At 38.0% G+C, this 23,817-nt stretch overlaps 1 protein-coding gene across 2 annotated transcripts in view; it reads left to right on the top strand.

Annotated features, from left to right (window-relative positions):
• The window catches only part of PRKD1 (protein kinase D1), a 349,952-nt gene that overhangs the window by 249,575 nt on the left and 76,560 nt on the right, over positions 1 to 23,817 (top strand). For both annotated transcript variants that reach the window (XM_052659486.1, XM_052659484.1), the window contains exons 3-4: positions 14,348 to 14,479; positions 17,955 to 18,115. In XM_052659486.1, coding sequence (XP_052515446.1) covers positions 14,348 to 14,479; positions 17,955 to 18,115 — 293 coding nt within the window. The remainder of the gene's footprint in view (positions 1 to 14,347; positions 14,480 to 17,954; positions 18,116 to 23,817) is intronic.

The raw sequence follows: 23,817 nt of genomic DNA, 5'->3' as shown, positions 1-23,817 counted from the left end.
CAACAACCCAAAATCTACGGGACACTGTAAAAGCAGTGGTAAGGGGAAGGTTCATAGCAATACAGGCTTACCTCAAGAATAAGAAAAAAGTCAAATAAATTAGCTAACTGTACACCTAAAGCAACTAGAAAAGGAAGAAATGAAGAACTCCAGGGTTAGTAGAAGGAAAGAAACCTTAAAAATTAGGGCAGAAATAAATGCAAAAGAACAAAAGAGACCATAGCAAAAATCAGCAAAACCAAAAGCTGGTTCTTTGAGAAGATAAATAAAATTGACAAACCATTAGCCAGACTCATCAAGAAACAAAGGTAGAAAAATCAAATCAACAAAATTAGAAATGAAGATAGAGAGATCACAGCAGACAACACAGAAATACAGAAGATCATAAGAGACTACTATCAGCAGCTAAATGCCAATAAAATGGACAGCTTGGAAGAAATGGACAAATTCCTAGAAAAGTACAACTTTCCAAAATGGAACCAAGAAGAAATAGAAAATATTAACAGACCCATCACAAGCACAGAAATCGAAACTATAATCAGAAATCTTCCAAGAAACAAAAGCCCAGGACCAGACGGCTTCACAGCTCAATTCTACCAAAAATTTAGAGAAGAGCTGACACCTATGTTAGTCAAACTCTTCCAGAAAATCACATGAGCTGTTTTTAAAATTTGGAGACTAATCCTTTGGAAAAAAAAAAAAGCAATAGCCTATCAAATTTTTTTAAATGAGTTATATTTTTGGCTTTGTATTTAAGAAATCTTTGCTTAAACCAAACTTATAAACATTTTCTCTGAGGCTTTCAGGCTTTATATTTAGGTCTGTACTCTATTTTGAGTTATTTTTTGCAAATAATGCAAAAACGTAAGATTATCATAAATCTGCATATGCATCTTTGAGAAAATGTGTACTGTGTTTTACTGTATTTCAGGGACTACCACAGTATAGTGCCAAGTGCAATGCTATTATTTCACAATGTTTTCTCAATGAAATAATTATGCAGCTGTTCTTTAATAGTTATACCTATTTTGAAGATGAGGGAAATGAGATACAGAGAGATCATGCAGCTTAAAAGAGATGGGTGCAAACAGCAACGAAGCCACCTTACCTCACTCTGAAAGTCATACACTGTCCAGAGTTGTAAAAAGAAAATTGTTTTCAGCAATAAATTTCCCATGCTGTGAATAACCTGTACAGATCACAAATAAACATTCCTTTCCACCTCTGCCTCCCCATTGGAGCCTGGACATCCTGGATTCTGAACCCTCGATCCCTACTGCCCTCAAACCCAGCTTGACCCTTGGCCCTAATGCCCAGGTGAATGGATAAACTGAAGCCCTGTTGAAAGGATTCAGCTGGTATATGGATAAGCAAACTCTAGCATATCAGCCAAATGGAATTTGACTCAGCACACAACAGAGATGGATTTCAAATGCATTATGCTGATAGAAGCTACAGTCAAAAGGCTACATTTATATGACATTTTTGAATGTCACTCAGTTGTGTCCAACTCTGTGCGACCCCATGGACTGTAGCCTGCCAGGCTGCTTTGTCCATGGAATTCTCCAGGCCAGAATACTAGAGTAGGTAACCTTTCCCTTCTCCAAAGGGAGAGGGGATCTTCCCAGCTCAGGGGTTGAACCCAGGTCTCCTGCATTGCAGGGGAATTCTTCACTATCTGAGCACCAGGGAAGCCCACAAATACTGGAGTGGGAAGCCTACCCTTTCTCCAGGGGATCTTCCTGACCCAAGATCAAACCAGGGTCTTCTGCATTGCAGGCAGATTCTTTACCAGCTGAGCTACCAGGGAAGGCCTTAGAAAAGGCACAGAAAATAAATCAGTGGTTGCCAGGGAATGGAGGTGCAGAAAAGATTGTCTCCAAAGGAGCCCAAGGAAATTTGGGAGTAGTTGAAAAAAATTTGTTTCATGTTTCCATTAGGGTGTTGTCTGGACAATTGTAGGGTTTCCCTGGTGGCCTGCGTGCAGGAGACCTGGGTTCAGTCCCTAGGTTGGGAAGATCCCCTGAAGGAGGGCATGGCAACCCACTCCAGTATTCTTGCCTGGAGAATCTCCATAGACTGAGGAGCCTGGTGGCTACAGTCTGTGGGGTTGCAAAGAGTCGGAACTGTTCTCAATAAAGTTTAGATTTTACTTTATGTAAAAAGTTTACTCAATAGACATGACTAAAAGGCATAAATGCAGATTGTCAATTAATAAAACTATTTTATTCTGATAAACCAGAATGGACCGACTGAGTTAATCAGCCTGATTATTCTAAAAGAATATGAGAAGTCGCTCAGCAATGAAAATCCTCTGGGCTCCCCTGAGCAGCAGCCGGATCTATTCCTGCTCACAGCAAGTGCCTGGTCAATGGGCATTGATTTGACTTCAGCCAGGATTCAGCTGTTGCTTCTTTGGGAGTGGGAATACCCAGGAAATTTCACAGCTTTTAAGTTTTGTTTTGTTTATGAATCAAAAGCAAGCATCTGCTTTTAAGAAAAGTTCGGTAAGACTTAAAGAAACTTGAAGCAAAGCATATAGGATCTCGGCCTGGTGTCTCTATGTGCAGAGATATTTGACAACAGTGATGCTCTTTGTTGCCAGAAACCCTGCTGCCTATTAGAACTTTTCAGTATATTACCATACCTAGCTTTTGTCTACCAGTCTTTTGTAAGTAGTCTTAATGGGCAGTTTGTATGCTGGTGTTCCTCATGTAAATGAGGTCATTATCCTTTTAAAGGTATGAAGTCTCCTGTATGTGATGGAGCTTTCTAAGAAACAGACCTGACTTTTCTTTTCCCTATTCCGGATGCCTGCAGAGCCTGCACTCATTAGCTAGAATTTGACTCCATGACATTTTTACTTAATTTTCTTTTCCCTCTATGTTGGACACATGGGGCAATCGTTTATGTTCTTTCTTGACCTGAGATGCTCTCTAATCTCTTTCCAGCTGCGGCATTTGTCATTCACTCACATCAGGATGTGGTGACCCTTCTTTCCCCACTGCAATTCCCAACTGTTAATTGATTCATTTTAGAGAAGGAACTAGACACAGTCCTATGGACTTAGCACCATTTAATTTGCATTAGCCAGAACAGTGGTAAGAAAAGCAATTTCCTCTGGAGTGGAAACATATTCTTTGTATGGTAGTAGAGGAAACAAATAATAATATTTTTTAAAGGTTTTAATGTTTTAAGTGCTGTGGATGATAAGTTGAAAGGCATTATTTCCCTCTATTGGTGTTGATGATGACAATAATTGTAAAAAGCATAAATAATTGTAATTCAAATTCAGATCTTTTTTTATTAGAAAGCCCTTACTGTAAATCACTATGCTAAGAAATTACTGTGATATCTACCATCAATCTGCCAAAAACTGTGCTGACCACCTTGTGTCCTCAGAGCCTAACTAGGTGAGCTTCAGTAAGCCAATTTGAAGAGAGAGGGACACAGATTTCGGAGAGAGGAAGTAACTTGCTCAAGGTCACCCCTTTGCCATGACAAGGACCAGAGCTCCAGTGCGCTCTGATACTCAGTCCATGCTTCTCACCACTGCCTGCCCCACACTGCCTGTAGAATAATAAGGCACTAACAAAGACATCCCGGAGAAGGCAATGGCAACCCACTGCAGTACTCTTGCCTGGAAAATCCCATGGGCAGAGGAGCCTGGTGGGCTGCAGTCCATGGAGTCACTAAGAGTCGGGCACAACTGAGCGACTTCACTTTTACTTTTCACTTTCATGCATTGGAAAAGGAAATGGCAACCCACTCCAGTATCCTTGCCTGGAGAATCCCAGGGACAGAGGAGCCGAGTGGGCTGCCGTCTATGTGGTCGCACAGAGTCGGACACGACTGAAGCAACTTAGCAGCAGCAGCAGCAGCAGCAACAAAGACATCCATCGAAGTGTCAAGAACGTTGTTAGACACTTTAAAAAATGTGTAAATTATGATCCACACTGTGATTCTGATGGACTTTGTTTCTGGACTTGGAATACTCTACAGGTTGAACGTGAACGTGAACGTGAAGTTGCTCAGTCATGTCTGACTCTTTGCGACCCCATGGACTGTAGCCTACCAGGCTCCTCTGTCCGTGGGATTTTCCAGGCAAGAGTACTGGAGTGGATTGCCATTTCCTTCTCCAAGGGATCTTCCCAACCCAGGGATCGAACCTGGGTTTCCCACATCGTAGACAGACGCTTTACCATCTGAGCCACCAGGGAAGTCCCTCTACAGGTTATTAGAACTTAATAAAATGTAGAACCTTAGAACTGTACGCTAGCACTATGAGTTTTAAAGGCATTGCTCCACTTATTCAAACATGGGCTTTAATTGATCATTTAATATATGCATATAGACTCATAAGGTAAATTATCTATCCTTCAGCAATCTGCTCATCTTAAGGTGTGAATGGATAAAGGGATAGGAGATTTCGGTATAGCCTGATACATTTTATGATACAAGTGTACTCAGGAACTTATCCAAACAAAGAAGAGGGCAGTTTATGTCAGGTGTGTGTGTGCGCGTGCTCAGTCATGTTTGAGTCTTTGAGACCCCTATGGACTGTAGCCCTCCAGGCTCTTCTGTCCATGGGATTCTCCAGGCAAGAGTGCTAGAGTGGGTTGCCATTTCCATGTCCAGGGGATCTTCCCAACTCCGGGATTGAACCCACATCTCCCACATCTTTGGCCTTGGCAGGCGAATTCTTTACCACGAGGTGGTCTTATCACTGAAGGCGTCCCAGAGCAGGTGATGCGAGCTGAGCTGTGGGATGGGAAGCAGAAGGGAAGGTTTGTGTGACAGGCAGGGAGGCATGTATCAGTAAAGACTGGATCAAAAGGTGTGCTGGAGGGAGTGTTAATGTGAATGCCTTTGATGTCTTCTTAATGTGGAAGGGGATGAACATAGTAACTTGTTCTTATAACTCTCTTGCTTAAGTTACACAGAGCACCCTTTTGTATCTCTTTTGTTCTGGTAGCATCTTCCTGGCAGGAGACATTGCTAGTTCTGTAGCAGATGCTCCCCATCAGCCACAGAGCTCAGTTGCCTGGGAGGAAAACAAAGGATGGATTGCTCAAATGTTAACTGTAACTCTCCAAGTTCACGGGGGATACGTCTTGTTTCTTGAGCAGAATTTTAGCCCTTAAAACTCCTGCTGATTGTTTCTAGTTGAAAAGAAAAATGAAAGAAGACAAAGAAGAAGGATCTGTTTCTTTCTGAGCAGGAATGACTGAATATTGGGAATTTTCCTAATTTTCATGCTAGAACATAGGCCTTGTCACCTCCCTGCCTGACATCTAAGAAGTGTAGAGATCTTTCCTTGAATGTTGATGATTATATTCTAGATACTTAGAAGTATTAAATATAATTATTTGACCTAGATTATATAATTATTATAAATAAACCTATGCTAAATAAAAGAGACTGTTGCATAACTCTTAGGTCAAGTCAGTCAGTAGTGCCAGCTACATTATCCTGCTAATAATAAACCTTTCCATTTGATTTCTTCCATTACTTTGAAGATGTATAAATGTCTCTTACTTTCTAAAGTCTTTTTTCCTTCAAGAGATTGATAAACACTTTTATTTCCTTCTAGTTTTTCCATGGTTTGTTATTTTAACTTTTTACTCATAAGGTATTTTATATATATATATATATATATAATATATGTATATTTATCTATTTGTATAACATAGAAGATAAGTATCTAAATTGTTTTCCCCCAAGGAAATGTTAAATCATTTGTTAAATTATGTTTCCCTGCTGTATTGATTTATGATATCTCTTCTATCATATTTTAAGTTCATACACAGAATGGAGAAGGAAATGGCACCCCACTGCAGTACTCTTGCCTGGAAAAGCCTATGGACAGAGGAGCCTGGTAGGCTACAGTTCATGGGATTGCAAACAATCAGATACGACTGAGCAACTTCGCTCACTCACTCACAAAGATTGGATTTCTGTGTTATCAGCTCTATCATATTTATCTTATTTTTCTTATACAACCACCACTTATTTTAAAGGTCATAGTTTTATGAAGTTTTTTGATGTAAACTAGGGCTAAATTTCTTCATTAACTCTCCTTTAAAACTTCTCCATTCTTACCAGGGCATCTTCTGTTTTTCTTAGCATAATTCTACAAGCCCAACAAGATTCTCTAAGAATATTATGGTAGATGTTTTCATAAGATTATAAATTTATATAACTTGCTGGGGTCAATTGAAAGCAGTCCATCTAAAGCCTTTAGATAATCTTTGTTCTCTACCCTAGGCTTTTGTTTCCTTCTTGAGTATATTTGATTGTTTCTTCTTCCCTTTGTTTAGTTTGAATATACATAGTCCATTTCTAGAAAACTAGAGTTGAATAATTTGGCTTTTCCTACTTTATTAGCATTAAACTATTTTTCCGTAGTGTGGGCCTGTCTCTGCTTCATTCTTTCCACATACAACACACAACTAAAAGACCTTTCCTTCTGTTTCAGCTTTTTAAAAGGTTCCGCTTTCTCCTCCTGTTGGCGTTCTTAGAGGGCTCTCACGGGCCTGGCCACTGTTTGCTGTCATCCTGAGGCTGCTGCTCCTTCAGTAGTTAATGCCCTCTCTTGCTTAGTTTGAGCCCATCAGAGTTCCCTGGGAAGTTACATCAGTTTCTCTAGGTACTACCCCTCTCTTCTCCCTAATGAGGGTAACTTGTTACTGTATTGTCACTCTAGCTTGTTGAGACCCTTTTATTCCTCTTGGAAACATATATGTTTTTTTAAGAGTCTCTGGCCACAGACTTATAAAATATTTTCCCAGAACTCTCTGAACTGCCTGATCAGCATAGCAAAATAAATTTTATATTTCTTCCCTTGGCTGCTATAATCTTTGGAATGATATATTCCCAGCCTCCCAAGTTCCCATCATTGCTCCTCACTAATAGTTTTTCTGGTCATATGTGAGTGAAAATTTGAAATGTTCATTTTTTTTCCCCCTCCAGTCATCTAAAAGATACTATTGCAAGTGTCCCAACAAGAATTTGTTGAATGCTCTTGTTTCTGGAGAGGTAAGGGACTTTCCCAACTCTAGGTGTCTCCAGGTATAACAGAAACATGAACCATGAGATTAACTTGAACAGTGGATGGAGGAAAAGAATATCTGGTACAGCAGGATCTTGGAGAGACTGGGACCAGTGGAGAAGCACAGAGAAATTACCAGTCTCAGGGTGTTTGTGTGTGTGTGTATTAGGTAAGTGGAGTAGGGGAGGGGAAGTGCACGTGCCCAGCCTGAATTTTACCAGTGTAGGCAGATATCCGGGCCACAGTAGCATGCAAATGATCTGTTGCAAGCTCTCAGTGACCTATACCATGGACAGTGTTGGAGTCACCCTTGCTAACTGTCTTGACACTACACCAAGGATGATGAAGTGTCAAGAACCCACAAAATTATATTTATGGAGAAATCTGTAGATAATTTTAAATAAAATAGCTATATAAAATGTTTCCTCTTTTCCTTTATCCTCTTTTCTGCTTTCCAAAATACTCCTCACTCTTGAGATTTCTCTTCAGTGATTCCCTCATGATGGAGCTTTACCTGATAGACCCAGGTAGTCTCAGCTACCCTCTCCTTTGTGTTTTCCTTTGTGTTTCTGCATCTTGTATTATAATTATTTATGGGTCTCTCATCCTCAGTTTGACTTTGAACCCTCAACAGCAGATACCATTCCTTGTTATTTTTCTATTCCAGTATATACTGTGTGACAATATATGTGTATAAATATACACACATTGCTATATAGTAGTTTCTAGATACATTAGTAAAACATAATGTTAATCAATTATATGCTTAAAGGTATTTGGCCTGCTTGACCTACATGAATTAAGACACAAAAATGTCTTAATTTTAAGTGGTTGCTTTTAAACTGTCACCACCAAATAGAAGTTACAAAGTAGTATTTGGGCTCAGTATTAAAAAAATGTTTTTTAAAGATTTGAGATGTTTACAATGCAGTAAACTTATTGTCAATAGTTCTCACATGAATGAAAACTCTCAGATGGCAGAGGATTACTTATATATATCTATTATGTGTGTGTATGGATGAATGATAGGATGTTAAAGTGGATATGGTTTCTTATCCTTTGGATACCTTAAAACTGATGAGTATGTATATTTAACTTGGGGGTGTGGTATTTTGAAGCTATTTTCAATATTCTAGAAGTTAAAAAAAAACATTTATCTACAACAAATCTTAACAGTTTTTAAAGCTTTATAATGTTTTGCTTTGGGTCAGACTTATCAATTGAATAACACTGGTTATCACATAGAAACAAAACTCTAGTTGGCTGTTAATTAAGCATCACCTTTGATTTTGTAAAAATTTTAAATCCAGTTATTGTTACTAACTCCAGTTTCTTTAGAGGGAGGAGGGTTTCAAAAAATGAAGAGCATGCAGAAAGCATATTAAAATGATTTTTGATCATCATTTCAGTTCAGTTGCTCAGTCGTATCCAACTCTTTGTGACCCCATGAACCGCAAAACACCAGGCCTCCCTGGTCATCACCAACTCCCAGAGGTTACCCAAACTCATGTCCATTGAGTTGGTGATGCCATACAACCATCTAATCCTCTGTCATCCCCTTCTCCTCCTACCCTCAATCTTTCCCAGCATCAGGGTCTTTTCAAATGAGTCAGCTGTTCACATCAGGTGGCCAAAGTATTGGAGTTTCAGCTTCAACATCAGTCCTTCCATCAGTCCGTCCAGACCCAGGACTGATCTCCTTTAGGATGGACTGGTTGGAATTCCTTGCAGTCCAAGGGACTCTCAAGAGTCTTCTCCAATACCACAGTTCAAAATCATCAATTCTTCGGTGCTCAGCTTTCTTTATAGTCCAACTCTCACATCTGTACATGACTACTGGAAAAACCATAGCCTTGACTAGATGGACCTTTGTTGACAAAGTAATATCTCTGTTTTTTAATATGCTGTCTGAAAATGAAAGTGAAGTCGCTCAGTCGTGTCCGACTCTTCGTGACCCCATGGACTGTAGCCCACCAGGCTCTTCCATCCGTGGGATTCTCCAGGCAAGAATACTGGAGTGGTCTGCCATTTCCTTCTCCAGAGGATCTTCCCGACCCAGGGATTGAACCAGGGTCTCCCGCATTGCAGGCAGACGCTTTAACCTCTGAGCCACCAGGGAAGCCTTAATATGCTGTCTAGGTTGGTCATAATTTTCCTTCCAAGGAACAAGTGTCTTTTAATTTCATGGCTGCAGTCACCATCTACAGTGATTTTGGAGCCCCCAAAAATAAAGTCAGCCACTGTTTCCACTGTTTCCCCATCTCTTTGCCATAAAGTGATGGGACCAGATGCCATGATCTTAGTTTTCTGAATGTTGATCATAAGCTGAATTAATTTCAGTCTATGTGTTATTTCATGGACATTTTTTTGTTTTTTCAGTTTTTGTTTTTGTTTTTTTTCAACTCTGAGGTAAGGATGCACCTTGCAACGTGCTTATTGCTCAGTTGTGTCCAAGTTGTGTGACCCCATGGACTGCAGCTCCCGCCAGGCTCCTCTGTCTATGGGGATTCTCCAGGCAAGAATACTAGAGTGGGTTGTCATGCCTTCCTCCAGGAGATCTTCCAAACTAGAGACTACCCAGGTCCCTTCCAATGCAGGCAAATTCTTTACCGTCTGAGCCCCCAGGGAAGCCTTTAGTGGTGTGTTATATTTTCTTGCAGTGTTTCTTTTTTTTTTAAAATCTTTTCCTATTGATTCATTAAATATGCAGGTAATTTATAACCACAGAATTTTAATGGTCAGAGAATATTTTTTGGTTCAGGTGTCAGATTGTCTGAATCAAGATCCTGTGTCACCTAGGACATCTCCTTAATTTTTCTGGGACTCAATTTTCTCATCTGTAAATTGGGGATAATAATATGTACTTCATAAAGTCCTTGTGAAAATTGAATGAGATGATACTTGAGATGTGTTAAGCTTTTCTTCTTCTTATACCTTGTTCCAACCTGTCAGTGCCAGAAAGAGTTAATGCTACTCCCCAGTTGCCAAAATTACCAGTAAGAGAAATTAACTGAAAATCTTGCAAGATGGGACATTATTTTATTTTATTATGCAAATAAATTTGACCTCCAGAGATTATTTATTTTGCTTCAGAAGCCTAATTTCTTCTGTACTGCTAACCAAACAGTTTATTCCATTTTGTACAACAATTTATAATGAGCCTTAAAAGAAGTACTGATTATCTTAGAGTTTTTGGCTCAATTACCTGTTTGAAATGCTCAGTGACTAAGGAAAGCATGTCATTTTCTCCTCTCCTGTACCATGGAGTATAACAATAGACTGTGAATAGAGCAAATCAGAGATACAAATACCAGTATAAGGGGCCCATTGTGTTTCGTGTGTAGCCTTGTCATATGGTTTTAATTTAGGTCACCTGATTGATTGTGACATCCAGACAGATAGCACATTGTCCTCTCTTGGAATCTCCAAACACTTTAATATTCCTGTTATTCTCTGTCCATTTTGCTTCCAAACCTTAAGTGAAATGGAATTACAGCATGCACTTTGTTTTCCTGTGCTAAGTGATTATCTCTGCAGTGCAATTTTGTGATTAGGCAAGATGGCATGCATACACTCAGCTAATGCTGATTTCCCCCAGGGTGCAGAAACAGGTAAATTCATAATGAATTGATGTTGTGCTTTGATTTCAAATGCATGTGAAACCTCACCATACTTAGTAGTTTTATTTTAAAAATGTATTTAATTATTCTAAAATTAAAATTGAACTTTAGAAAATGGCATTTAAACATAAGTCAAGGGTGCTAACTGCTTATGAATGTTAATCCCCTTCAAAAAGTGAAAAAACAAATGTACCTGACATAAATTGGGTTAGGGGTGTCTTTGAAAATCTTTTTAATTATTTATATTCATTCTGATTAATTCAAAAAATCTGAATGCAGCTAGGTATTAGTATTGTCAGGTCCTAAGATTCCTTATTTTGAAAACTACCGTAATTATTTAACTAATTGCTATCATGGTGTTGCCACAGTTGTTTGGGTGTCATTCAGTGGGAATAGGGGGTGGAGGGAGAGGCAGGGGAGAAGTTAGGAGTTAATGGTTGGGACAAAATATTTTCTTTAGCTATTTTCTTTGATGTTTTAAAAACAATTTTTGTCCTTGATGGTGAGAGACCAATTTTAAGGAGGATTTAGCATTTTCAAAATTAGACACATTTTGACCAGATTATAAAAGCAAATTGGTTGGTACTCAAACCATACCTTTTACTGATTTACTTAGAATAAGCATTGACTGTAATATTGTGAAACTTGAAGTGAGAAACATAATAATGCAATTTCTCAATCTAATTTCAATTGAAATTCTTTTTGTAAGAAATATTAACATTAATCAGAACTCCTTGTAGGTAATGCTAGAGCAGGTTACTTGGCTACAGTTCTTTGATTAGCTCCTTCTTCCCACACTTTAATCTGTAGTGTACTGTCCAGTATACAGTAAGAGTACAATAAACCTTAACCGTATTATCATTCTCATTATCTTGCCATTGAATAAAAATTGTACCTTTAATAAGTTGATAGTTTATTTCCAATAATAAAGCACATTAATTTGGAATAAAGTACTTTTATTCAAGATTCAAGGGGAAACCAACCCATTAAAATTTTTCATCTCCTTTTATGGTCCAATTATATGTTCTGTGAACCATCAATAATATTCTTTTTGATTGAAGTGTTTCACTTTCCTACATGTTCTATTTTCATTTGCCCTGAGGGATGATACTCTCAAAGTTGTCCTCCTAGTTTTGAACACCTACCTGCTGCTAAGTCACTTCAGTCATGTCCAACTCTGTGAGACCCCATAGACGGCAGCCCACCAGGCTCCCCCATCCCTGGGATTCTCCAGACAAGTACACTGGAGTGGGTTGCCATTTCCTTCTCCAATGCGTGAAAGTGAAAAGTGAAAGTGAAGTCGCTCAGTTGTGTCCAACTCTTAGCGACCCCATGAACTGCAGCCTTCCAGGCTCCTCCGTGCAGGGGATTTTCCAGGCAAGAGTACTGCAGTGGGGTGCCATTGCCTTCTCCGGGACACCTGTCTAGCAGGGGTGAATTGCCTACAGCTTCAGCATTCACTCTGCCACACTTTGCATACTTAGCAAGGTAAGCACTTCTTAAGTATTCTCCACAGGTGATTCCTTGGCCCATACCTGCTATCCAAGGCACCAGCAGGAAAACTACAGATGTTTATTTCTCACACAGTGGGGCTGTTGGATATAACTCTTGGGGCAGAGTTAGGAAAGACAAGATGTAACACAGGAATGATGAAAAGGAGCCTGGATTGGAGACAAAACACTTATGGATAGTAGTCTTATTCCTATTTAGTAACTTAGGCCAAACTTTGCAGCTTCTTTGAACCTTAAAAAGTTATTTTAAGGTATTTAAAAGTTATTATGGAGTTTTTAAAATTTGTTTTTATCTGTCTCCTGCTGGTCTGGTAGGCTCTGTAAATATGTCCTACTTATCTTTACATTTTTAAACTGGATTGGTGCCATTGACAGATAACATGGAAAAGGCATTTAATAAGTGTTGAAAAAGCTAGGCAAGAAGACAAACAGGAGGCAGAGAAGGGAAGGCAGAATAGAATCATCTATGTAAGACCTAAGTTTCCCACAAAATTCTCTTTGCATAAAACCTTATGGAATTAAGTGTACCTGGTCCTCTTCTAAGATTAATGGAAGTTTACACTTCAGAGGTTAAGAGAAGTCATCATCAGTCAGACCTTTCTTTTATGTGTGGGATACTGAGGCTCATGATGATTAAGTGAGGTGTCACTCAGGTAATGGCAAAGCCTCCCCTAGCTCTTCTCAGTCTATGGCCAGCTTTTCCTGGGCTGTACTCGACAGCCTCAAGATCAGACTATGTGTGCAAACAGGTCTAGAAAATACAGCCCCACTCATTAGAATTTTGGAGAAAGCGATGGCACTCCACTCCAGTACTCTTGCCTGGAAAAACCCATGGACAGAGGAGCCTGGTAGGCTGCAGTTAGTGGGGTCGCGAAGAGCCAGACACGACTGAGCGACTTCACTTTTACTTTTTACTTTCATGCATTGGAGAAGGAAATGGCAACCCACTCCAGTGTTCTTGCCTGGAGAATCCCAGGGATGGGGGAGCCTGGTGGACTGCCATCTATGGGGTTGCACAGAGTCAGACACAACTGAAGTGACTTAGCAGCAGCAGCAGCAGCATTAGAATTTGGGAGAAAGGGGTCGCCTTTCACTTTGAATTCTCTGTACCTTTCTATTTCTTGATTTAAGCAACACCAAAAGAAACATAAACTATTTTTATGACATAATTTTAAAAATCCTGTGGAAAAGTATAATTAAAAATAATGAATTTCAATCCTCTGTATGAATATCATATAGAATAAATAACAATAAGCTATAATAAAAATACCCTACTGAACTGAACTGTTAGCATGAATGTGATTTACTAAAGTATATTTTTCAAAGTGAACTGAAGTTCAGCAGTTGTGTATATTAAATCCCTCTGTTTGGCATATTGGTGAAGTGGCTGCTTGTTATTTTTAGGTCAGGATTTAAATGCTTGGTTATACTGCATAAGAGTTCAAACAACTTTATCTCTCCAAAAGAGGCTGCTTAGATTTCTTGTGTCCAGTTGGACCCCACCCTTCTACTGTACCTCTCTTCAAGGTCATATTCAAGTATACTTTCTTCTGATTTGTCTAAACAAAATTCATCAAGAGTTTCTTTTCCTTTAATATTTCTGAATACCGCGGGTTCATTTCAAGTAAGAGAAGAAGCAAAGTATTTTCAAGTAACATCCCCTATCTGTAAACCAAGTTGACTTATCCTTTCATTCATTCTTCTAGTGATTTGGCTATTTTTTTAAACTTTTTATTTTATGTTAGAGTATAGCTGATTAGTGGGCTTCCCTGGTGGCTCAGAGGTTTAAGCGTCTGCCTCCGATGTGGGAAACCCGGGTTCGATCCCTAGGTCGGGAAGCTGATTAACAGTGTTGTGATAGTTTCAGGTGAAAAGCAAACAGACTCAGCCATACATATACAGTTATCCATTTGGCTATTTTTGAAGTGGTCTGAGACCTTAAGAAGCAGGAAGACAAGAAAGAGGTTCCTGTGCCACCACTTGTAAAGCTATGGTTGGGAAGAATGGAGTGGGATGGCTAAGAGTCAAGCAATGTTGCATTTTGCATCTTTCCTAACTTTGCTGAAAGTTATATACATACTTGCATAGTAGTTATCATGCATACAAATTATCTACAGATCAGGGTGTTCATTCAACTTATTTTTCAATGTTTTTTATTTTTACAGCTTCTGCCACCTTTGAAGACTTTCAAATTCGCCCCCACACTCTCTTTGTTCATTCATACAGAGCTCCAGCTTTCTGTGATCACTGTGGAGAAATGTTGTGGGGGCTGGTGCGTCAAGGCCTTAAATGTGAAGGTAAAGTTATTTCCCTTCCTGGCCCAATGGAATATGTGCTGGGGTTACCTGCTTGTGTTGTGAACTTTTCTGCAATTTCTTCTTTCCCTCAGATATCTTCCATGGATCTGGGGAGTGCGTGGCTTCTGTTCTGTTCATTTCCTATCTTCAACGTATTAGCTCTGATCTGGGAAACCAGATTTTCCTATCTTTTCCCCTGTATTGTATGGATATGTTTCTCCGTTATATAAGGTGTTGATTATTTTGCTAACAGACTAAACATTACAATTTATATCTTTAGCTAGAACTTGGAATAATAAGCATTCAATAAATGTTGAAATGAGCTAAGATTCAGAAGTTTAATCAAACCATCCAAGATCACTCAGCTGTCAAGTGACCAGCTGGAACCTACCAGGCTTTCCACACCAAGATCATAGTTGTATCATCGTCTATGGACAGAACTCCTTGAACTGCTCAATCCCATTTCTAGAACACCATAATGTATTCTTAAAAACAAACCACTGCAGCCTGCGCCTTCCGTGCCTCCCTGCCCTGCCCCCACTTGTTAGTGGCGGATGCAGGCGTCTGTGCTGCTTTTCCACTGGAGGAGTTACTGTTGGGCTTGTAATCTGTTGGTTTTAATAAGACTCCACCAGAAAATTACTAGAGCTAATCAATGAATATAGTAAAGTTGCAGGATATAAAATCGACACACAGAAATCCCTTGCATTCCTATACACTAATAATGAGAAAGTAGAAAAAGAAATTAAGGAAACAATTCCATTCACCATTGCAACAAAAAGAATAAAATACTTAGGAATATATCTACCTAAAGAAACTAAAGACCTATACATAGAAAACTATAAAACACTGATGAAAGAAATCAAGGAGGACACTAATAGATGGAGAAATATACCATGTTCATGGATTGGAAGAATCAGTATAGTGAAAATGAGTGTACTACCCAAAGCAATCTACAAATTCAATGTAATCCCTATCAAGCTACCAGCGATATTTTTCACAGAACTAGAACAAATAATTTCAAGATTTGTATGGAAATACAAAAAACCTCGAATAGCCAAAGCAATCTTGAGAAAGAAGAATGGAACTGGAGGAATCAACTTGCCTGACTTCAGGCTCTACTACAAAGCCACAGTCATCAAGACAGTATGGTACTGGCACAAAGACAGAAATATAGATCAATGGAACAAAATAGCCCAGAGATAAATCCACACACATATGGACACCTTATCTTTGACAAAGGAGGCAAGAATATACAATGGAGTAAAGACAATCTCTTTAACAAGTGGTGCTGGGAAAACTGGTCAACCACTTGTGAAAGAATGAAACTAGATCACTTTCTAACACCACACACAAAAATAAACTCAAAATGGATTAAAGATCTAAATGTAAGACCAGAAACTATAAAACTCCTAGAGGAGAACATAGGCAAAACCCTCTCCGACATAAATCACAGCAGGATCCTCTAAGATCCACCTCCCAGATTTCTGGAAATAAAAGCAAAAATAAACAAATGGGATCTAATTAAAATTAAAAGCTTCTGCACAACAAAGGAAAATATCAGCAAGGTGAAAAGACAGCCTTCTGAATGGGAGAAAATAATAGCAAATGAAGCAACTGACAAACAACTAATCTCAAAAATATACAAGCAACTTATGCAGCTCAAGTCCAGAAAAATAAATGACCCAATCAAAAAATGGGCCAAAGAACTAAACAGACATTTCTCCAAAGAAGACATACAGATGGCTAACAAACACATGAAAAGATGTTCAACATCACTCATTATTAGAGAAATGCCAATCAAAACCACAATGAGGTACCACTTCACACCAGTCAGAATGTCTGCGATCCAAAAATCTGCAAGCAATAAATGCTGGAGAGGGTGTGGAGAAAAGGGAACCCTCCTACACTGTTGGTGGGAATGCAAACTAGTACAGCCACTATGGAGAACAGTGTGGAGATTCCTTAGAAAATTGCAAATAGAACTGCCATATGACCCAGCAATCCCACTGCTGGGCATACACACCGAGGAAACCAGAATTGAAAGAGACACGTGTACCCCAGTGTTCATCGCAGCACTGTTTATAATGGCCAGGACATGGAAACAACCTAGATGTCCATCAGCAGATGAATGGATAAGAAAGCTTTGGTACATATACACAATGGAGTATTACTCAGCCATTACAAAGAATACATTTGAATCAGTTCTAATGAGATGGATGAAACTGGAGCCGATTATACAGAGTGAAGTAAGCCAGAAAGAAAAACACCATTACAGTATACTAACACATATATATGGAATTTAGAAAGATGGCAATGATGACCCTGTATGCAAGACAGCAAAAGAGACACAGATGTGTAGAGCGGACTTTTGGACTCAGAGGGAGAGGGAGAGGGTGGGATGATTTGGGAGAATGTCATTGAAACATGTATACTATCATGTAAGAATCGAATCGCCAGTCTATGTCCGATGCAGGATACAGCATGCTTGGGGCTGGTGCACGGGGATGACCCAGAGAGATGTTATGGGGAGGGAGGTGGGAGGGGGGTTCATGTTTGGGAACACATGTACACCCGTGGTGGATTCATGTCAATGTATGGCAAAACCAATACAGTATTGTAAAGTAAAATAAAGTAAAAATGAAAATTAAAAAAAAAATTATACCCTGATCTTACTATTTAAGAGGTGGAGTAGGGAGAGATAGAGCTGTTTGAATGTTGACCAAAAAACCCAAGCTTTCATGATGAATCCTATAAATAAGGTAACCATAATTTCTGAATTTTTGTTTGTGAAAAGGTAGAAGAAAGTCTGCCTAAAGGGTAGTTGTATGAAAATTTTTCTACTATGTGACACATGGGAGAATTTTGAGGTAAGACTACAATGTGAAAACTATGAACAGTAGAAATGTTGAGAGAAAAACAGTGCTTTCCTAATTATTTACCTGTGGAAACTAGCATGTGAAATGTTTTACATATTTTCTTAATGATTCTACAAGATAGTCATTATCCTCATTTTACCAACAGAAAGACTGAGGTGAAGTAAATTGTCCAAGGCCTGGTAGACAAACAAGTTTTGTGGAGTCTTGACTCAAATCAATACAGTTCAGAAGTTATGAAACATTATGATTAGTTTTCCCTCACAATAGAACTTATAGCAGCTAAAAATAGGTCATCTCTTTGGAGTTTTGTTGCTGGACCCCTCAAAGACCAAGTCCTTTATGTTAGAAAACATTTTTAAAACTGGTAGCCAGACTGATTGCTGAGCTCATCCAATAACATCAGATTTCAGAACCCCGCTTATTGACGTATTGGGATGATAAAGCTCAGAAAAAGCTTAAGAGAAAATTTAAAATTTCAAACGGCATGAAGAAAAATGAAAGCAGTACTATTTCTCAAAATTCATAGTTTATACCATATACGAGAGTAGCTTTTAATTTATCATTGAACAAAAGTCATTTTTGCTTTCTTCTTCTAGGATGTGGGCTGAATTACCACAAGAGATGTGCATTTAAAATCCCCAACAACTGCAGTGGCGTGAGGCGGAGAAGGCTCTCGAATGTCTCCCTTACTGGGCTCAGCACTGTCCGCACAGCATCTGCCGAGCTCTCCACCAGTGCTCCTGATGAGCCCCTTCTGGTATGGCCTCTTTGTTTATCTGTTTCCCAGTTTACATGGGAAATCTGAAGGACGATGTGGTAACAGTGTCAATCCACGACAGTGCCCTGGCAGGAAGAACACAGCCAGGGTGTTGAGGACTACGTTTCTTCAGGGCCTGTGCTGTTGATTGGTCAGTGGCTCAGCAAATATCCAACAGCTTTAAGCTTGCTCTTATCTGTGAGCTTAGAGCAGTTTTAAAATCTGTGAGGTTTCATCATGGTCGTGGAGCCAGAGCAGCACAAGCTAATGTGTGAATGTTGCAAAACATAGTTTGTCAAAATTTGGAAACCAGAGATAAAAGATGTTCTTCTCTGAAGATTATTAGAGTACTTTGTGGTATAGCTGACTATTTATTATGGGAGAAAATCTGCAAAAAAAGATGAAAGTATTTACTTGTTTGCCATTAATGGCATATGTGCTGATGTATTGTCCCAGTGACACTGATTGACAAATGTCATGAGAAAAACAGCACGTAGTACTTTAAATATTCCCATATATATCTGTGGATATGAATTAAATATTTTCTTTAAGAAAGTTAAATTTTGATTTTCCAGACACTCAAAGCAAAGCAAAAATTGTGATAATTACGTGCGTTTAAAATAAGAATTTTTTTTTCTGAAATAAGCTAATGTTGTGAGCTGAGAAATCCTACATTTACTTGCTCTGACAGTAGATATTACAAAAAAACATTTTATAATCTGATTATTGTAAGTATGAAATAAAGAGAAAAAATAAAAACTATGAACCATTTAGGTTAAATAAATCCATGGAGTGGAGAGGAGTAATACATTTTGAAGCCATCTCTATAAAGGTCATATTAATTAATTTATTGTTTGGAAACTATTTTATTGTGATCTTATATCACTTAAATTTTGTTACAGCATAAACTAGATCTAAGTCAAATGGATGCTTATTTCGATAAATAGGAAAAGTCCATACTCTGTTACTGTGACTTTTTTGGGTGGAGTTTCTTGTATTTTCATGAAGTGAACCTGTTAGGGTAAGGCAGGCAGTAAATCCCATCAGTAGCTAGTAGATTATATTTTGGTGACTATTCAGAATACATGTGTATGATTATATATTATTCTAGAAAGTTGTATTAGAACTAGTGATACTCTTACTGAAAGGTGCTTAAGTCAAATTCTGTTTACTTTTTCAAATAATTCTCATGTTATCTTTCCAACTCTGAAGTTTCTTGATTTCATTTGAAGTTTTGTAAGTATTGATTTTATAATTTAACAGTTATTCTTGCTTTTAAATATGAAAAGCATACTATTTACAGGATAGACACTTTTAAACAAGTTTAAGAAACAGAATTGTAAATCAGTTTGTATTGTTTTGAGTTTTACCAGGAAAAGATTTTTAAAAATTAGTTAACATTTCATAAGGTTAAAGTCGAAAGTTATTCATCATTAGAATAGACTAGAATCTAGATAATTAATGCTGAATATTTTTCTTTTAAAGCTATCTCAGTTTTTGATAATATATACATATATGCACATATACATATGTGTATATATACATCCAAACATCATATGTATATCATTTAAAGTTTATAAATATGAATTAAATTATTACATGCTTGCATATGTATAATTTATATACAAATTTAATTTAGATTACCAAAGTCTTTAAGCGGGTTTTGTGTTTTTCACCCAGATCATTTAATTGCTTTAATTGCTTTATTTAATCAAATTACTTAATTATTTAATTGTTCAAATTACTTGATTATAAACTATATTGTACACCAGGTGTCAAATTCATTAGTGATTTATTACTGAATGAAAATTTCATAATAAATGCTTAAAAATATGTTTGAAAAATGCATTTTAAAAATGAGATTTTCAACTATATTTGCCAAGAATGCTTATAAAAGTTTGATCTAAGAAGATATTTATGAGGTGGGAAAATTTGGAGCCACAAGATACTTTGAAAAGTATTATATAAACTTTCATAACCTTGTGTAAAATGCTTTTCAGGTAATCTTTAAATGAAAAATGCCTTTGGAAATAGTGTTTGTAACATACCAGCTCTCAAATGTGTGTTTTACATTCATCATAGCCCTTTGTGTCCCTGACGGGTGCCTGTGTGTCTCTCTTTGCTTACTGGAGTACAGCAAATATGTCTCTTTTCATCCCTGGACAAAACACCTAAGACCAGTAACTATAGTTTAAAAGTTATAGTGAATGCCTAGACAAAGATAATATTATGGTAATGATTTAAAATATTTTAGTCCCATATACAGTAAAGAATATTTTCCACTTCCGAAAAGAATAATGGCCTATATAAAGGTGGCATTGCTAACTAATGCCACTAGACCACCCATGTTGTATATCTGTCATCAGTATAGATTTTCTCCCAAATGTAAGAAAATGACTTTCTCTTCCACACTAGATTCCTTGTTTTTAACTTAAAAATCATCACTTCACATACAAATTAAAATATTGCTAATCCTATTAATTTACCCATTTCTGGCAAGTATGTTGAACTTGGATTTCTATAGTGCTGCTAAAATAGAAAGAAAAGTGTAACAACATAGATAAGCTTAATCTGTCATCAGCTTTGACAGTAAACCGTATCCATTATTCCAGCTATGATGTAGTCCATTTTTAAGAAAATCCAAAATCTAGATAATTAATGGCTTAATATCTCTGCAAGAGTGTATATCTTTTTGTACATCATCACTTATGTTAGAAGGAAACAAGAAAAACTCAGTAGGTACTTGAGGAGGGCACACTAATATGTTTTTCATTATGTATAAGTAAACTTACTAAGACTAAATCAGTTTTATAAACTTCTAGACAGTTGCAGGGGGGAAGTCAAGATTCAGTCAGTTCAGTTGCTCAGTCATGTGCGACTCTTTGCAACCCCATAGCCTGCAGCACGCCAGGCTTCCCTGTCCATCACCAAATCCTGGAGCCTACTCAAACTCATGTGCATTGCATTGATGATGCCATCCAACCAGCTGTCCTCTGTTTTCCCCTTTTCCTTCTGCCTTCAGTCTTTCCCAGCATCAGGGTCTTTTCAGAGTCAGCTGTTTGCATCAGGTGGCCAAAGTATTGGAATTTCAGCTTGAGCATCAGTCTTTCCAATGAATATTCAGGACTGATTTCCTTTAGGAAGGACTGGTTGGATCTCCTTGCAGTCCAAGGGATTCTCAAGAGTCTTCGCCAACACCATAGTTCAAAAACATCAATTCTTCGGCAGTCAGCTTTCTCTATAGTCCAACTCTCACATCCATACATGACCACTGGAGAAAACTTAGCTTTGACTAGACGGACCTTTGCTGACAAACTAATGTCTCTGCTTTTTTAATATGCTGTGTAGGTTGGTCATAGCTTTTCTTCCAAGGAGCAAGAGTCTTTGAATTTCATGGCTCAGTCACCATCTGCAATGATTTTGGAGCCCCTCAAAACAGTCTCTCACTGTTTCTATTGTTGCCCCATCTATTTGCCATGAAGCGATGAGACCGGATGCCATGATCTTAGTTTTCTGAATGTTTAGTTTTAAGCCAATTTTTTCACTCTCCTCTTTCACTTTCATCAAGAGGCTCTTTAGTTCTTCGCTTTCTGCCATAAGGGTGGTGTCATTTGCATATCTGAGGTTATTGATATTTCCCCGGCAATCTCGATTCCAGCTTAAATGATCCAATTAGTTTATTTGTGACTTACACATCATTTTTTTTTTAAGTTACAGATGTTTGTGTGGTATTACGGAAAAGTTAAAGAAAGTCATTTATTTGAAATCATGTTATGCAAGGCTTAGACTTAGGCAAAAAGTTAATAATTTACTCCAGAAGTTTTGTTCCTAGCTATGAAGACGCTTGTATCAACCAACTCTCCTATAAGGGACAATTATAAAAGCTGAATAAAATATAACAGAACATAACAAAACAATATTTAAAGGTACCCAGGAACAACCAAGACAGTTAGGATTTGAGGGGCCAATGCACCAGACAGCCCCCCCCAAGCAAAGAAGTACCTGGCTCAGAATGTCAGTAGTGTGGAGTTTGAGAACCCCTGATGTAGAACAAAGCTGGAGAATTCCCAAACATACCGGCATAAAGTCATAGTTGAAACAATGTGGTGTTACACAAGATTAAGCATAAAGACAATGTGGTATTACACAGGAACAGAAAAATATTAATAAACCAATGAAACAGAACAGGAGGAGTCCAGAAGCTATGTGCATGTACAGACCAATGAATTTTTGACAATTATACCACCGCTGTGAGAAAACGATTTTTTCCAACAAGTATTTCTGTATATGTATGTGGAAAATATGAATCATGGCCTTGCCTTATACCAAATGAAAATAACTTATAGGCAGATTAGAAGCTTCTAGGAAATAACATAGAAGAATATCTACAATAATTTGAGTCATGAGAAACTTAAAAATAGGACTCAAACACAGACAAAGGGGAAAAACTGATAAAGGCACCATTAAAAGAAATATACCATTAAAAATGTGGAAAAGCAAATCATAAAAGAAGACATTTTCAATATATATAATATGTGTGTGTGTATATATATATATCTTATAAAAGACTCATATCCAAATGTATGAAGAACATCTGTGAAACTTTAAAAGACAGACAACCTTATTTAAGATATAAGCAAAGTACTTGAACAGCACTTTACAAAAGAAGACAGCTGATAAGCATTGAAAATATATTTTCCATCATTCAATATCAAACAGTCTAAAGTTAATCTACAATGAAATATCTCTACACCAGGGGTTCTCTGGTAGCTCACTGATAAAGAATCTACCTGCAATGCAGGAGACACTGGTCTGATTCCTGAATTGGGAAGATCCCCTGGAGAAGGAATAGGCTACCCACTCCAGTATTCATGGGCTTCCCTGGTGGCTCAGCTGGTAAAGAATCTGTAAAGAATCCGCCTGCAGCGCGGAGACCTGGGCTCAGTTCCTGAGTTGAGAAGATCCCCTGAAGGAGGGTACAGCAGCCCTCCTCCAGTATTCTCGCCTAGAGAATCCCCATGGACAGAGCAGCCTGGCAGTCTACAATCCAAGGGGTTGTAAAGAGTCAGACACAGCTGACTAAGCACAGCACAGAATACCTAACATTGGGAGAAAACAACTGATAGTAACAAGTATTGTTGAAGATATTGAACAACTGGAACTCACATACACTACTAGTGGAGATATTATTTCATTTAACAACTTTGGCATTCTGGTTGGTGATTCTCTTCTAAAGCTGAATGTATACATATCATGTGACTCAGCAGTTTTACTCCTAGGTATATATTTACCAGAAATGTGTATAGACATCCATGGAAAGATACATGCAAGCATTTAAAAATTTTTTTAGACTTCACTTTTTTAAAGCAGCTTTAGGTTCATGGCAAAATCAAAAGGATGACATAGAGAGTTCCCATACACCCCCACATGTTATCATAGCCCCCACACATGCAAAGCTCCCACACATTATCACCATCACTCAACAGAGTGGTATTTTTGCTAATACTGATGAACATACATTGATACATCATAATCACACAAAGTCCATGGTTTGCTTTAGTTCATTCATGGTATTATACATTCTGTGGATCTGGACAAATGTATAATGACATTTATTCATCATCATGGTATCATACATAATATTTTCACTGCCCTAAAAAGTCCTCTTAGCTCTTTCTATTCTTCCTTCATTCCCCTCCACC

The sequence above is a fragment of the Budorcas taxicolor genome, chromosome 21 (genome assembly GCF_023091745.1).
Source record: "Budorcas taxicolor isolate Tak-1 chromosome 21, Takin1.1, whole genome shotgun sequence".
Taxonomy (NCBI): domain Eukaryota; kingdom Metazoa; phylum Chordata; class Mammalia; order Artiodactyla; family Bovidae; genus Budorcas; species Budorcas taxicolor.
This window is presented reverse-complemented; position numbering and strand designations above follow the sequence as displayed.